Below are 15,068 nucleotides of genomic sequence, written 5' to 3'. Positions count from 1 at the left end.
CACCATAAGAAACAAAGACAAATACATTCTAAACTGGGCAGAGGAGACAGAAAAATAACAGTTAATTTACTGTATGTTGGGCATATATTAAGAGTTTTTCATAACTTGTGACCAAATTTACTTATTTGTCCAAAAGCAAAAGAAATCAAGGAATATCCATTTTCTCTGTAGTCAGTATGGTTTCCCTTCAGAAAAGAATCCGAAACTAAAGCTTTGTGGTTTTCTTAAGAAATATCACAAATGCAATTTAATAAAATGGAACTTTGGGTTATCTAGCTACTTCTCTCTAACCACTCCCCTCCCCGAGACTCCCCAGTCACAAAGCAGGTATCTAAAGAATACTGTCCACGTTGCCAGTTTAYGGTCCTATCTTCAGCAGCTTTGGAATACTCCACATTCCTCTGTAGCAGAAGAATGAGAGCTGGAAAGTCTGGATCTAATGTTCATTCCCATAAGCTCTCCAGCATTTGGCACATGTCAGGCATCATGAAGCCTTGCCTGAATATAAATCTCAGCCTAAAAATCCCTGAAGGACAGTTATTGACACAGTGAAGCTGTATTAAACCATCCTAGAAATCAGCTAGCTAGGAAAGCTCACCTCAAGATTCAATGGTACATGGGAATAAAAAGCAGACCCTTTTCAAGCCCATAAAAACGTGGAGCATTGCCTATATGACCTTTGATTCACTTCTAACAAGGCAACAACAAACACACCTCTTCACATAGCAAAGTTTTCAGAAAAAAAAAAAAAGATCTGATGAAAAGAGGCAAGACAACGTAGGAAACATAGAAACAAGTATTAGAGCTAACAACAAATTTAAGAAACCCCTCTGCTGGCTTTTCATGCTCTTTCATATGCAGGTTGTTCCCACTAAAGACCAACTACTAATACCTAACTTTCTTACAGCAACTATCTGCGYTCTTTTTAAACATAACAATGAAGACTATTCTTCAAGACTACAGCAGACTACCTTTGTCTAGAGGCTTTAAAACCAAGCCAGATCTCTGCTTTAAATGCAATTTTCATCCAAATAGTAAGAACTGATTGAGTTTCGACATAAAAGTTGTCTTAGTGAAAGCCACTGCCTAAAGCCCATTCAAGCTATTCCTTGGGAATGCTACAGAAGGGTGCTAGAGCTGTGTTTTAGCCAATCAATACTACCCGTGAAGAAAAATCATCGCTTACCCAAGTCTGTAAGACGCTTGGGCGATCTGCTTGAGAACCTTTCAGATGATCTGGACCTTCGACGATCGGGTGATCGGCTGTATCTTCTTCTCCCTGAAGATCTTGATCGCCGTAGTCGAATTGGTGACCTGCTAGAGCTGCGCCTTCTTCCTCTCGACCGTGATCGCCTTTGACGAATAGGCGTTCGACTCCTGCTACGTAACCTGAGCGATATTCTACGATCTCTCGAATCTGATCTTCTCCTTCTTCTATCAGTAGATCTCGATCTATTTCTCTGAGATCTTCTACGTCTATCTCTCGATAAAGAACGCCGCCTTCTCGATGCCGATCTCGACCTACTCCTCCTCCTGTGCCTTGAACGAGAGAGCGAGCTAGATCGAGAGCGACGATTGGATTTTGATCTTGACGTTCTTCTGCGTGTTACTGATCGGGAGCGATTCCGTCTAGAGCGAGAGTCGGTATCATACCTCTGGGATCTACGTTGAGACGACCTGGAGCGTCTGCTCCTAGACCTCCGCGAAGACTCTTTGTCAGCTGTTTTATCAACGGACTTGGACAGACTCCTTTGGCGAGCAGTGGACCTGGAGCGTCTACGTCTCGATCTCCGTGAAGACTCTTTGTCTGCAGTTTTTTCCACAGAGGTCGATCGACTCCTTTGGTGACCTGTGGACCTGGAGCGTCTATGTCTAGATCTTCGTGAAGATTCTTTGTCTACAGTTTTTTCAACAGATGTGGATTTACTCTTTTGACGAGCAGTGGACCTGGAGCGTCTGTGTCGAGATCTCCGTGAGGATTCTTTGTCTTCTGTTTTTTCAAGAGATGTGGATCGACTCTTTTGCTCAGTAAGAGATTTTGAGCGTCTGCTTCTAGATCTTCGTGAAGACTCTTTGTCAGATGCTTTTTCAGCAGATTTGGATCTAGATCTCTCGCGTTCGGAAGACTCAGAACGCCTACTATCCTGTCCTTCCAATTTTTCAAGAGATGTGTCCTGTTCAGCTGTCAAAGAGGGCTCTGCATCCTCCGCATCCTCTGCCTCCTCACCAGTGGAGGACTCATGTTCATCAGAAGATGTGGAGTGTCCACGTTCAGCTGTCAGGGAGGTCTCCATGTCCTCTACTTCTTCACCAGCAGTAGACCTTGATTCACCTCCATCAGGGGATGTGGAGTGTCTATGTTCAGCTGTCAAAGAGGGCTCTGCATCCTCACCTTCTTCACCAGTGGTAGATCTTGACTCCTGCTCATCAGAGGACGTGGAGTCTCTTCGTTCAGCTGTCAAAGAGGGCTCTCCATCCTCTGCTTCCTCACCAGTGGTAGACCTTGAGTCTTGCTCATCAGAGGACGTTGAGTCTCTTTGTTCAGCTGTCAAGGAAGGTTCTGCATCCTCTGCATCCTCTCCTTCTTCACCAGCGGTAGATCTCGATTCACGCCCATCAGGAGATGGAGAGCGTTCTTGTTCTGCTGTCAAAGAAGGCTCTGCATCCTCTGCATCTTCACCAGCACTAGACCTTGACTCCTGGTCATCAGAGGACGTTGAGTGTCTGCGCTCTGTTGTCAAAGACGGCTCCACATCCTCAACCTCTTCGCCAGCAGTAGACCTTGACTCATGCTCATCAGAGGATGTGGAATGTCTACGTTCAGCTGTCAAGGAAGGCTCCACATCCTCTATTTCTTCACCAGCAGAAGATGCCGACTCTTGACCATCAGAAGAAACAGAGTGCCTACGTTCAACTGTCAAAGTTGCCTCCTGGTCCTCTGCTTCCTCACCAATGGAAGATCTTGAATCATGCTCATCAGGGGATGAGGAACGTCTATGTTCAGATGCTAAAGAGGGCTCCCTATCTTCTGCATCTTCATCTACGGTAGATTTCTGGTCATGATCATCAGGAGACACGGATCTTCTATGTTCAGAAGTCAAAGAGGACTCTCGACACTCTTCTTCCAAGGGAGATTTCAGCTCGCGGCCATCGTGATCAGAGGATGTGGAATGTCTACGTTCAGATACCAAAGAGGGCTCTAGATCCCCAATTTCTTCACCAGGAGCAGATTTCACACTGTAGCCATCGGGGGACATAAAGCATTCACTTTCAGGCATTGAAGAAGGCATCCCATCCTCCACTTTTTCAACAGGGATGGATTTCAGGTCACTGCCATCAGGAGACACGGAAGATCGATCATTTAATGTCAAAGAAGATTCCACATCACCTACTTTTTCAGCAAGAGGGGATCTCAACTCCTGGTCATTAGGGGACGCTGAACGTTCACTTTCAGGTGTCAGAGAACGCTCACGTGTGTCTGATTTCTGAACAGGGGTGAAACTTAACTCCTGACCCTCAAAAGACGAATGATCATTTTCAGATGTCAGAGAAGAATCCCTGTCCTCTACCTTCTCATCGTGGGGCAGTCTTGATTCATAGCCTTCAGGGGACATAGCTTTTTCCTGACCTTCAGGAGACATTTCACATTCACCTTCAGACATCAGAGACAGYTCCTGCACCTCTGTTTTTTCAACAGGAGTAGACTGCAACTCCTGGCTATCAGAGGACACTGAACTTTCACTTTCCGATGTTTCAGAAGGTTCCTCTGATTCTTCTTTTTCAATAGGGCTCGAGGTCAAATCACGGCCTTCAGGGGATAAAACATACTCATTTTCAGACAGCAGAGAACATTCCTGCACCTCTGTTTTTTCAGCAGGGGTAGACAGCAAATCCTGATCTTCAGGGGATGCAGCACGTTCACTGTCAGATATCACAGGAGGCTCCTGCACCTCTGCTTTGTCCACAAGGGTAGATTGCAATTCCTGGCCTTCAGGGAACACAGCAGAATCACTGACAGATGTCACAGGTTCCTGTACCTCTACTTTCTCAGCAGAGCTGGCTTGCAACTCCTGACCCTCAGGGCTGTATTCACTTTCAGGCAGTGAAGAACACTCCCGTAGCTCTGTCTTTTCAGCAACAGAAGGTGTCAATTCCTGATCTTCAGCAGACACAGCACATTCACTGTCAGGYATTATGCACGGTTCCCGCATTTCGACTTTTTCAGGACAGCTAGATCCCATCTCTTCTACTTTTTCAACAGGAGTTGATCTCAACACCTGGGTATCCTGGGACATTGCGCACTCATTTTCAGACCTTTGAGAAGGTTTCTGCACCTCATCTCTCTCTGCAGGTATGGATGTCAACTCACGACCATCAGAGGAAACAGAMCATCTCCTTTCCAACACCAGAGATGGCTCTTGCACCTGTGTTTCTTCAGAGGCAGATCTCGACTTGTAGCCATCGGGTGATACAGTGGATCCAAGCTCAGAGGCCAAATATGACTTCTGCTCCTCTGCATTTTCAGTAGGGATAGGTCTCAACTCATGACTATCAGGCAAGGGAAAATGCCCACCTTCAGATGTCAGAGAAGTCACCTGAGACTCTGATTTTTCATTAAGTGGGCTTACTGTGTCAACAACAGCAGATTCAGAGGATTCACTTGCCAGTGGAGGCTTTTGTGTCTCTAACTTATCAAGTGCAGCGGATCTCGATTCATGGCCTTCTGCCAATACAGAACTAAGTTCAGACGCCACTGACAGGTCTGCACCTTCCAGTTTCTCAGAAAAATTGTGTTTTGACTCACTGCCATCATGGCATACAGGAAATCCCTCTTTGGGCACTGAAGAAGATTCTGTACTCTCTGTTTTTTCAGGTAAGAGAGATTCACGGATTTCAGAAGATTCAGAGCASACAATGCCAGGTACCTGTGAAGATTCCAGACTGCCCAGATCTTTCTGAAGAGATGATCTGGATTCACAAACTTCAGAAGGCTTGTTGCTTTCCCCTACAGCTGTCACAGCCTCCTCTACTTTTGAAAGAGAGGAAGATGACATGAGATCATCYGAGACCTTAACAGGAACATGTTCATATGATACAGAAGCATCCAGAGCCTTTACTTTTTCAGCAGACAGGGATCTCCATTCATTTCCCTCAGATGACTTGAAGGACGCACTTGCCAAAACCAACGAACCTTCACGTCTATCAAGAGACCTGAAGTATCTACTGTCAGAAACCAGGGCAGACACAGGGCCATCAGGCAGTTTAGTAGATCCAGTTTTAGACAGCCTCAAAAATTTCCTAACAGGGGCAGGTCTCAATTCACGGCCATCAGTAAAGCCAGAGACCACGCTTCCGGACATTAGAGAAGACCCCTGAAGCTCTGTTGTTCCCAAGGACACGGAAGTCAAGTTGCAACCATCAGAAGATACAGAGCATCCAAGAAGCTCTGGACCTTGTATTTTTTTGTGTAGAGGTGTAGACCTCAACTCATTATCGGGGGATGCGGAAAGCTGAAAGTCTGGTATCAATGGCTTTGGATCCCCACCAGATGAGGATGTTGATTTGGGTGTGGAACACAGAAGTTCAGGTAGCGGYGAAGGTTCCAGAGCCATTTCTTTTTCAGTTGCCCTAGATTCAGTCTCATGGTCACCAAGAGCAGAACATCCATTTTCAGTTGTCATAGAAAGCGCKGAAACCTGTTCTTTTTCTGCAGGCAGAGGTCTCAACTCCTGGTCATCTRCGGTTTTGGAGTTTTCAAGTTCAGACATCACAGAAGGCTGCAGATCCTCTGTTTTTTCAACAGATGAGGATGTTGTCTCATGGCCATCTGAAGTTTTGGGAAGTCCACTTTCAGATGCCAACGGCAGCTCTGGACCATTTACTTTTTCAGTAGATGAAGTTACTGACACAGGACCATCAGACGGTTTGGAGGAGCTGCCTTCAGATGCTGAAGGAAGTTCAGGACCATATACTCCTCCAGGAGATTTGCTTCTTGTCTCTTGATGTTCAGAAGACTCAGTATGCTTACTGCTACACTTTGCTGAAGATAGTTTGCTTTCTCTTCTTTCCACAGATTTGGACCTTGACTTAACACTGTCAGAGGACTTTGAGCGCTTCCGTTTAGATTTCTTTGAAGATTCCTTGCGCTTTTTTTCAACAGACTTTGATCTAGACTTGTAACGGTCAGAAGACTTTGAGCGGCGACGCTTCTTTCGAGAAGACTCCTTCTTTTTTTCCACTGATTTAGATCTAGACTTGTAGCCATCAGAGGACTTTGAGCGCTGACGTTTAGACTTGCGCGATTGCTTACGCTCTCTTTTTTCTACTGATCTGGATCTAGACTTGTAACGGTCAGAAGACTTTGAGCGTTGACGTTTAGACCTCCGCAGAGATGCCTTCCTACTTCTCTTTTCAGCAGATCTRGACCTAGATTTTGAACGATCAGAGGAGAGGGACCTGTTTCTGAACCTCCAGGAATATTCCTTGGCCCCTCTCTTTTCTGAAGACCTGGATCTAGATTTYGAACGGTCAGAGGACCTAGAACGTCTGCGTCGAGTCCTCCAAGATGACAGCCTCTTTTCTGCTGACCTCGATTTGGATCTGTAGCGGTCAGAAGACCTCGAACGTCTGCGCCTGGACCTTCGGGAGGACAGTGTTTTTTCCACYGATCTGGATTTAGACCTGTAGCGATCAGAGGACCTGGAACGTCTGCGCCCAGACCTTCGGGAAGACAGTGTTTTTTCTACTGATCTAGATTTAGATCTGTAGCGGTCAGAAGATCGCGAATGTCTGCGCCTGGACCTCCGGGAGGACAGTCTGCTCTTTTCCACCGATCTGGATTTAGACCTGTAGCGATCAGAGGACCTGGAACGTCTGCGCCTGGACCTCCGGGAGGAGAGTGTTTTTTCCACTGATCTGGATTTAGACCTGTAGCGGTCTGAAGACCTGGAACGTCTGCGTCGGGACCTTCGGGAGGACAGTCTGCTCTTTTCCACTGATCTGGATTTGGACCTGTAGCGATCAGAAGACCTGGAACGTCTACGCCTGGACCTCCCAGAGGACAGTCTGCTCTTTTCCACTGATCTGGATTTGGACCTGTACTGGTCTGAGGACTTGGACCGTCTACGCCTGGACCTCCGGGAGGACACTCTTCTCTCTCTCTTCTCCACAGACCGGGATCTAGATTTGGAATGCTTCTTTCTCGAAACTGAGTAGTTTCTGCTCCTAGAACGTGCTCTTTTAGAGGTCAAGCGCCTGGAAGTAGAACTTGACCTTGATTTTTTTTTCCTCTTCTTAGACCTGGAATGAGACTTAGAGCGACTCCTTTTTTGTTTCTTTGAGTCATGCTTTTTATCACTTCTGTGGCTTTTTTCAAAAACTTTCTCAAGCCTCATTAGAGTCTCTCTCATTCGTGCTGCCACATCAGGCTGCACATCAGATGTCTCTGAATCTCTTGTTTCTTCTGCCTGTGATGATTCTTTTACAGCCTCATCATCTGGAGTTTCTTCTAAYTCTCCTGCCTCCAGCTCTCGACCTCCTTCTGTAATAGTCTCCGATGCTTCCAAATCTCTTGTCTCCGTCTCAGTCTCTGTCCCTGCAGCTGCTTCTGAATCTTTCAGCTCTACAGCAGCATCATGTAACGGAGCAGCTTCCAGATCTTTTGCTGCTGTCACCTCAGATGGACCAGGTGCCGAGTGTTTTAGGTTTCCAGTCATTTCAGATTCCGGAGTTGCCGTCGCGTCTTTTTCACCTGGTGCATGCAAAGCTGCTTCTGCACCTGCCACAGAAACTGCAGTAGTCTGACTTGCCTTTACTTCCGTTACAGGCTCAGATGGTACAATTTGTTCTGTATCTTTCTTCTCGGCCTGTGTCTCACATTGCTGGGTTTGTTCCGGAATTTTCACGGCCTCCGTTTGCTGATAGTCTGTGACTTTTGGATACTGCACTTTTGCTGCTACTTCGGGTTCTAGCACTGTTTCCATATCTTTCACATCATGTGTTTTTGGAACTGTTTCAGAAGATGTCATTTCAGCAGGACTCGAGATTCCTGGAGTCTCTTCTGGAACTACTTGTGGATGCTCTGTCTTCTCAGCGTGCAAGGACTTTGAAACAGCTTCTGAATCCGGTTTTGCTACGGTAAATGTTTCTGGAGTATCTTCTAAAACATTCACCACCTTTACCTCTTCTGATTTTTGAGAAGTTTCCAAATCTTGACTATGCAGGCATTCCTCAGATTCCATAATTCTCTCAGAATCTTTCCTTTCTGGCACTGCAGCTTCTTTCCTGCTTTCCAAAGAACTAATTTCTCTAGCTTCTGATGCTGCCTCTGCATCTTTCACTGCTTTCTCAGTTCCTGAAATTTCTTCCAAATCTTTGAAACTCACCATATATGAAGACTCAACTTTTTTTATACCTGTCCTCTTTGTTGTCATTACGTACTCTACAGCAGGCCCCYGATTTCCTGCATCTGTTGAAATATTAGTTTCTGAAGTTCCTCCCAAGTTTCTCACTTCTGTCTCTACTTCTGATGCCACATTTTTTTCTTGCACTCCGGGTAAAGATACTATTGCTTCTGAACAACTCACAGTTGCAGTTGTTCCCAACTCCTCCACATGCAGAGATTTTGAATTATTTTCCAAAGTTTTCACCATCCCTGTTTGCACAGGTTCCAGTGCTGCTTCTTTGTTCGTCACCTTAGCTTTGTTCGTATCTCCGGGAGCAACTTCAGGTTTTATTTCTCCRGGCACCCCAGGTTCTAAGATTGTTCTCGGAGTTGTTAGCTCAGTTTGTGAGGTTACCTTCAACGCTCTGTCTGTCATGATGTCAGACTGTGGAACAACCAAACTCTCAGCTTTGCTTGTACAAAGAGGTTCTACAACTCTTTTCACATGTTTTGGTTCTGTCTCTGATACAGCTTTCAAATGTGTCACTTCTGTCAGTGCAAGCACAGGTTCAGGAGTTCTTTCTGAACTTGTTAGGGACGGATGTCCTGGGCTTGCTTCCAAACCCTGGGTGCCAGTTTTGGCTTCCAAACTTGCCTTTTCTCCTGGACGCTCTGCCCCTACAAGGGGCACAGGCTGAAACACGGCTTCCACAGCTTTTGTCTTTGCCATGTGCAGAGACTCTAAATCTTTCGCAGCTTCCATCTGCAGATGCAATGGAGATGTTTTCACCCCTGCTCTGGTTCTGTCGAGCATTGCTTCTGAATCTTTCCCTTCTGTCTCCCCTGCAGGTAGTACGGTTGTTCTCAGGGAACTTGTCTCCAGATGTTTTTCATCTCCAATTTTCACAGCTGGGGAAGCAGCACCTGAGGCCACTTCTACTCCTGCAGTATGATCTAGAGCTACTCCCAAACCTTTGACACTCGACTCACTCTCTGATCTCGATCGTCTCGGCTCCTCTGCTTGTCTCAATAATGAAGTTCCCTCTAAACATTTTGCCTCTGTTATGGTCGGAGGCTTTAGAGGTGTTTCTGGAAATTTTGAAGCATTATTTTCCCWTTGCAAAGCAGCTTGATTTGTTTCTGTAGCTTTTATTCCTGCTATTGTCACAACTTCCACAGTTGCTTGTGGACCTTTACAACCCTCTGCCATCTGCATTCCTAAAGCTGAARGTTCTGAAGTTGCTTTGAAGCCTTTCACCTCTGTAGCCATATATTTTAGGGCTGCTCCTGAAGCTTCAGTTTGCTGACGCTCTTGGCTCACTGTTGCTTTTAATTCTGTCACAGTTGCAGCTTGTAAATTTGTTTCCAAATTATTAGCCTCTTGCATTTTTTTCATACCTCCAATGTGTAGAGATTCTTGAGCTACATTCAAATCTTTTACTTCTACTGGAACTGCAAATGCCTGGGTTGTATTTAAAGCTCTTGTTTCTGTCATTTTAGGCTCGAAAGCCACTTCTGAAGCATTTAATACTGTTGCAGAAGCACAGGTTCCTTCTAGACCTTTGGTAACTTCAGCTTCCATACGTTCTTGAATTGCTTTGACATCTTTTGCTCCTCTCATACCCACAGGTTCCACAACTGTTTCCAAAGCTTTCACAGTTTCTGTCTGTACAGAGCCTCTGGYTGGTTCCACATCTTTAACCTCTGCTACAGACCCTAGTCCTACGGGTATTTTGGCACTTTTCACTTCCACCTGGGTTAAAGTCGTTGCTACAGGTATCTTAGAAGAATGCTGCAAAGCCACACATGGGTCTGCTTCCTTGCCTTCCATGCTCCCCATCACAGCCACAGGTTCCAGGGCTGTTTGAAAGACATTCCCACTCCCCATAGGGCTGTGCTGTGCCATTCTCAAGTCATCAGCTACAGCTGGGGGCTTTAGGGCTGGCTCCAGAGTTCCTGTCATGCTCCCTACTTCCAAAGATCTTTCTGTGCTTTYCACATTTCCTGTAAGCACAGATTCTTCAGTTGCTTCTGGAATTTTTACTTCTTCCATGGTCACAGACGTGTGAGCAAACTTCACARTTTTTGTATCTGCCTGATCTACAGGTTTAGGAATTGTTGTCAAATCATTTGCTAAAGACACGGACTCTGAGTYTGTTTCCAACTCCTTTGCTCCCATCTGCATCACGGATTTTAGAGCTGCTTCTGGGTACTTCAACACTTCCATGGGCTCACAGTCGAGAGTTGTACYACAAGCTTCCGTGGTGCCTTTAGTCTGCAGAATACCCTCCGAAGCTTTTAGTGCTTCTACTGCTTCTGAAGTTACTTCGGGAACTTTCTGAAGTTCAGTTTTATGGGCAGCTCCAGATGGGATGTTAGATAATGTATCAATTCCAGTATCAACATGAAGTCCATCTTTTCCACTGACAGGTACAGGATAAATACTTTCATGAGACTCYTTAGTTTGTTCTTGTCTAGTGCAAATTTTAGTTTCAGTTATAGTAGTATGTTCTTGGATATCAGATATGTTGCTTGCTAAATTAAACTGAGGATCTGCTGCACATAAATTCCCCTTCTCACTTCCAAGATCTCCCTTAGGTGGCTGAGAATCTTCTCTCACATGAGAGGCAAGTCCTAAAGCTTGTCTATCAGGCTCCTCACTTGGTTTTAAAGAGAGTCCTTCTGGCTGCACGTGAGCAGCCAGATTTGAATCTCCAGCTCCTCCATGCTGTATACTCAGTTTGGAGCCTGAATTGTCTGGCATCAACTGAGTTGCAGGCTGTAAGCCTGCATGTTCTCCATGACGTGCAGTCTGTTTTGACTCTTTTGCCTGTTTTTTATGCTTCTTCTCTTTCTTCCTTTTCTTCTTCTTTTTCTTCTTCTTCTTGCTTTTGTGCTTCTTGTTCTTTTTTGATTTTTTCCTAGGAATTTCATCTCCAACTCCATCAGCAGAACTTCTTTTTGTAGACTTAGAACTACTTTTCACAGTACCTTTGTCTACATCTAGAAGAAAATGAAATTTTCCTTGTAAATGTTGCTAGGAGAGCCTTTAAAATATAGTTTAAAGTAGTAATCAAACAATGGAAAGAGGTACAAAAAGAAAATCTAATTTGAAACCTGTATCTTGTTTACCAAACTATAACAACCCATATTTTGCCCTCTTATCCTTTCCTCCAGTAATCATTTTGAGGAGGGGGGAAAAAAAATTGCTTTCAAAAAGTTAATCAGGTCCATCAGGTCAGTGGCAGTTTCAGTGGGAACACAATTCCTTCCAAGATGTACTTGGATATATTTTCATCTACATTCAAGTGGGTCGTACATTCTACTGGAAAACTTAAGATACGCTTTCAAACTGTATCAAGATGCAAATGCAAGTGAAAATAGATCTCCCATCTCTCGGAGAAATCACCTAACCGGTAGGTCTACTGCAGAGAATGTGATCAGCAGTACCATGACCTCCTACTATGCTTTAAGAAGTCTTATCTCCATGTGTGTCAGGAATGATCTGAATTTTGAAGTTCCTCACTTACTGATGAAGTTTTCCAGACATATCTGGGGAAACGGTACCTACTTCCCTGATCTCGAGCTGGCTTTAAGGGATGGCAAGCAACCGGCTGCTCAGTCTCTGTTTGCCATGAACAACTGCAAAACTATAAGCACCTAAAGAGCCTCTGCATCAAACAAAAAAGTACTCAGTGACTTCAGGTGACTACAGGCAACTGTTGGGTGGGAAAACAATGACTAAGGTTAGGGTTTTTTTGTTGTTGTTGTTGTTTGGGTTTTTTTTATTTTTTATTTCTATACCCCTTGACTCTGCAACCTTCTTCTTTGCATCTAGTACCACGTTTTCATGAAAAAGGCACTTCTATTATAACAGTATACTAGAATCATGACTAAACACTCTATGTTCAAGACTGCTTGTCTGCCGCCATCACTATAATCATTTACACTGGCCAGCAGAGTCATGGGGATTAGAGTCATGTGGATTCTCCAGTTATAATCTGGCTGTGACTAGGAAGTGTAATATATGAATAAATACCACAGACTTTAAAAAAAAAAAAGTTGGTAAATGCAATACTTGTACATAAACATGACTAAGATTTCATAAACACCTCCATATTTTGGTTAGTTTTAAAACACACAAAGCTTTACATAATGAACAACCTTAAGAAGTGTTCCCATCAACATTCCCTTGAATGCTATAAAAAGGAATGAGTCACATGACCTTTTCTACACACAGTAACTTCAAATAATCCCTAACTTTGTCTAACAGCAACATAACTCCTTTCTAGATATGAACAGAAGCAATATATATCATACGCCAGGGTTATTTATTACCACACTAACATGTCACATTTACTGTCATATTACTTGTCTCACTCTTCTAAGATACAAGAGCACACAAAAAAAATGGACAGTGCTTCTTAYATAACATAACTGAAGGAACAGTGCTGGAAATACTAAGAATAAACAAGTCACTGTGCATAAAAGTAATCTCTAAAACTTGAAAAGACAGTCTTTGAACTAAACGATTCCTGTCACAATCTTCTATTCTACATTTTACAAAATCACTCTGGAACTATACTTACCAAGTATACAAATTCTGAATTTCAAAAAAAAAAACAATAATTAGGCTTCATTTTGCTGTCTCTACTGATTAAAGATTTTTACCGAAGACAATAGCCCCATAAGAAATTATATTCACATGGAAATTTTGGCATGAAAATTAGGYATAGGACACTATAAGAACATTACATGCATCTTTCACTACCTTTGAAAGACTTTGATGTGAATACCTGTAGTTTAAAAGCATGGGCATTATTCACTATCAAAAAGAAACAACAGATCACCTCACTTTGTCAAAAATAGAAAAAGAATTAAGTATACAATTTTGAGTTCTAATAGATGTTTTTTAAATTACTAAACTTACAAACCAATCAAAAACTTCACTACAAATAAAGTTTCTACCTGCATCAGTACAGACTTTGTAATTAAAAGTTCCATACTGAAGCAATAAAGTTGATATAAAATGAAGCATAAAACAGTCTTTAACATAATGTACCAAGAAGCAACAACTTGTGTACAAGTACTGTGTATATGCGTTAGCATTACTGTAACTAACAGACAAGAGAGAGAGTAGCTTTTTACATGCCAARTAACATTTTTGTATACCAATCAGTTTCAATTTTTGGATTACTCAAAACACATTAAACAGAAAAAAAAAAACTTAACATTACAGTAAATACACAACTTTTCAGATGAAGCTCAGTGAGCGAAACAGTACTGAAAAGTATTTTTTCTTCTCTGTAAAAATGATTAGGTGTTAAGAACTGTGACAATCTTCTGAAGTAAGAACATATTTTTCCAAAAGTGTTTTCATTTACCTGATTTGCACTGCAGCTCTGTATCAAGGGCTCCAGAGAGCACTTCCTCTATTTTCTGCACTATCTGATCATTCTGACGACTCCCAGCACCAGCACCAGTGTCATCTGAAGGATTGGCTTGCTCAGCTGGGATTGTGTCACCATTGGGTTGGCCTTCTACCTTTCCACTAACCAAGAAAAATATCAACATAATACAGGYGATTTTGAGCTTCTCTTCCTTATTTTAAAATGCATAAACATTTACTACATTATCGTCAAAAAAAAGAAAGAAAAAAAAAAAAGACCCTTCTGAATAAGTCATAGCTTTGGTTAAACATCTACCTGCTGTTTCGCTTACTCACAATAGTTAGAGATGACTGAAAAGCGGACAGAAGGGATGCGAGCATCTTTGTGAGTAAATCCCCATGCTTTACATAAAAACACGTGGAGACTCCTCAATTTCCTAAATTCACAAAACCAACGCCTAACACGCAACCCTCTTAGGACACTTTTACCCGCTTTAGACGGCAAAGCTACGTGGAAGGAAAAAAAAAAAAAAAAAAAAAAAAAAAAAGTGGGAGGGCGGGCAAGCTTAGGCATAAGAGTTCCTGCAAAACTACCGTGCAAAACAGGCGCTCACTCTTAAAACAAGGCGCAAAAACGGGAAACCTGTGCGTAGAAACGGGGCGAGAAGCCGCGCGCGTCCGCCCGTCCCTCCCCCCTTCCCTTCCCTTCCACCCCCCCCCGCCGTGTTTTCGCTCAAGGCGGCCGCAAGGGCGCGAGCCCCCGGGCCCCGCCATGTTTACGGCGASGCGATCCGCAGGGGCCCCGTCCCGTCCCCGCTGCGCGGGGCCCGCGGCCCAGCCCCCGATCACGGCCCTCCCATCGCGGCGCGCTAGGCCTAGGCCTAGGCCCGGGCCTGGGCCCGGACGCGCCGCCCGAGCGCTCCCCGCCACGCCGGGCAGGCTCGTTACCCGCCGTGCTGCTGCTCCTGCTCTTCCTGCATCTCCCGGAACTTGCTAACCACAAAGGAGCGGAGGATCTCCTCGATATTAGTCGCCATGACAGCCCCGGCGCACCGGGCGCGCCGCCCTCCCCCCCTCCACGCTCCGCTTCCCTTCCTGCCCAGGCGCGAAGGCCTCCGCTATCCCACAAGGCACCGCCGCAGCGGGAGGCCGCGAGCGCCGCGCTGACGTGCTCCCCCGTGCCCCCTGCCCATTGGCTGCCCGGCACGGCGGAATGACGTCAGAGCGCGGGGGGGGAAGGGCGGGACGCGGCCGCCCTAGCGCTGGGCCAAAGCCATAGAGCGCCGAGCTCTGGTT

The 15,068-nt window shown here is 44.7% G+C and overlaps 1 protein-coding gene across 4 annotated transcripts in view; it reads right to left on the bottom strand.

Annotated features, from left to right (window-relative positions):
• Positions 1-14,739, bottom strand: part of SON (SON DNA binding protein) — a 37,522-nt gene extending 22,783 nt beyond the window's left edge. For 3 of the 4 annotated variants that reach the window (XM_026040385.1, XM_026040382.1, XM_026040386.1), the window contains exons 1-3: positions 14,721-14,739; positions 13,768-13,934; positions 1,187-11,386 (exon numbers count right to left, since the gene is read on the bottom strand). In XM_026040385.1, coding sequence (XP_025896170.1) covers positions 1,187-11,147 — 9,961 coding nt within the window. In that variant the 5' untranslated portion in view covers positions 11,148-11,386; positions 13,768-13,934; positions 14,721-14,739. The remainder of the gene's footprint in view (positions 1-1,186; positions 11,387-13,767; positions 13,935-14,720) is intronic. The other variant, XM_026040384.1, reaches the window with a different exon arrangement.
• Positions 14,740-15,068: the final 329 nt, after the last annotated feature.

This window comes from Nothoprocta perdicaria, unplaced genomic scaffold (assembly GCF_003342845.1).
Source record: "Nothoprocta perdicaria isolate Ctin4 unplaced genomic scaffold, notPer1 scaffold_254, whole genome shotgun sequence".
NCBI classification, from domain to species: Eukaryota; Metazoa; Chordata; class Aves; order Tinamiformes; family Tinamidae; genus Nothoprocta; species Nothoprocta perdicaria.
Note: the sequence above shows the minus strand (reverse complement) of the source record. Positions and strands in the feature narration are given on the sequence as shown.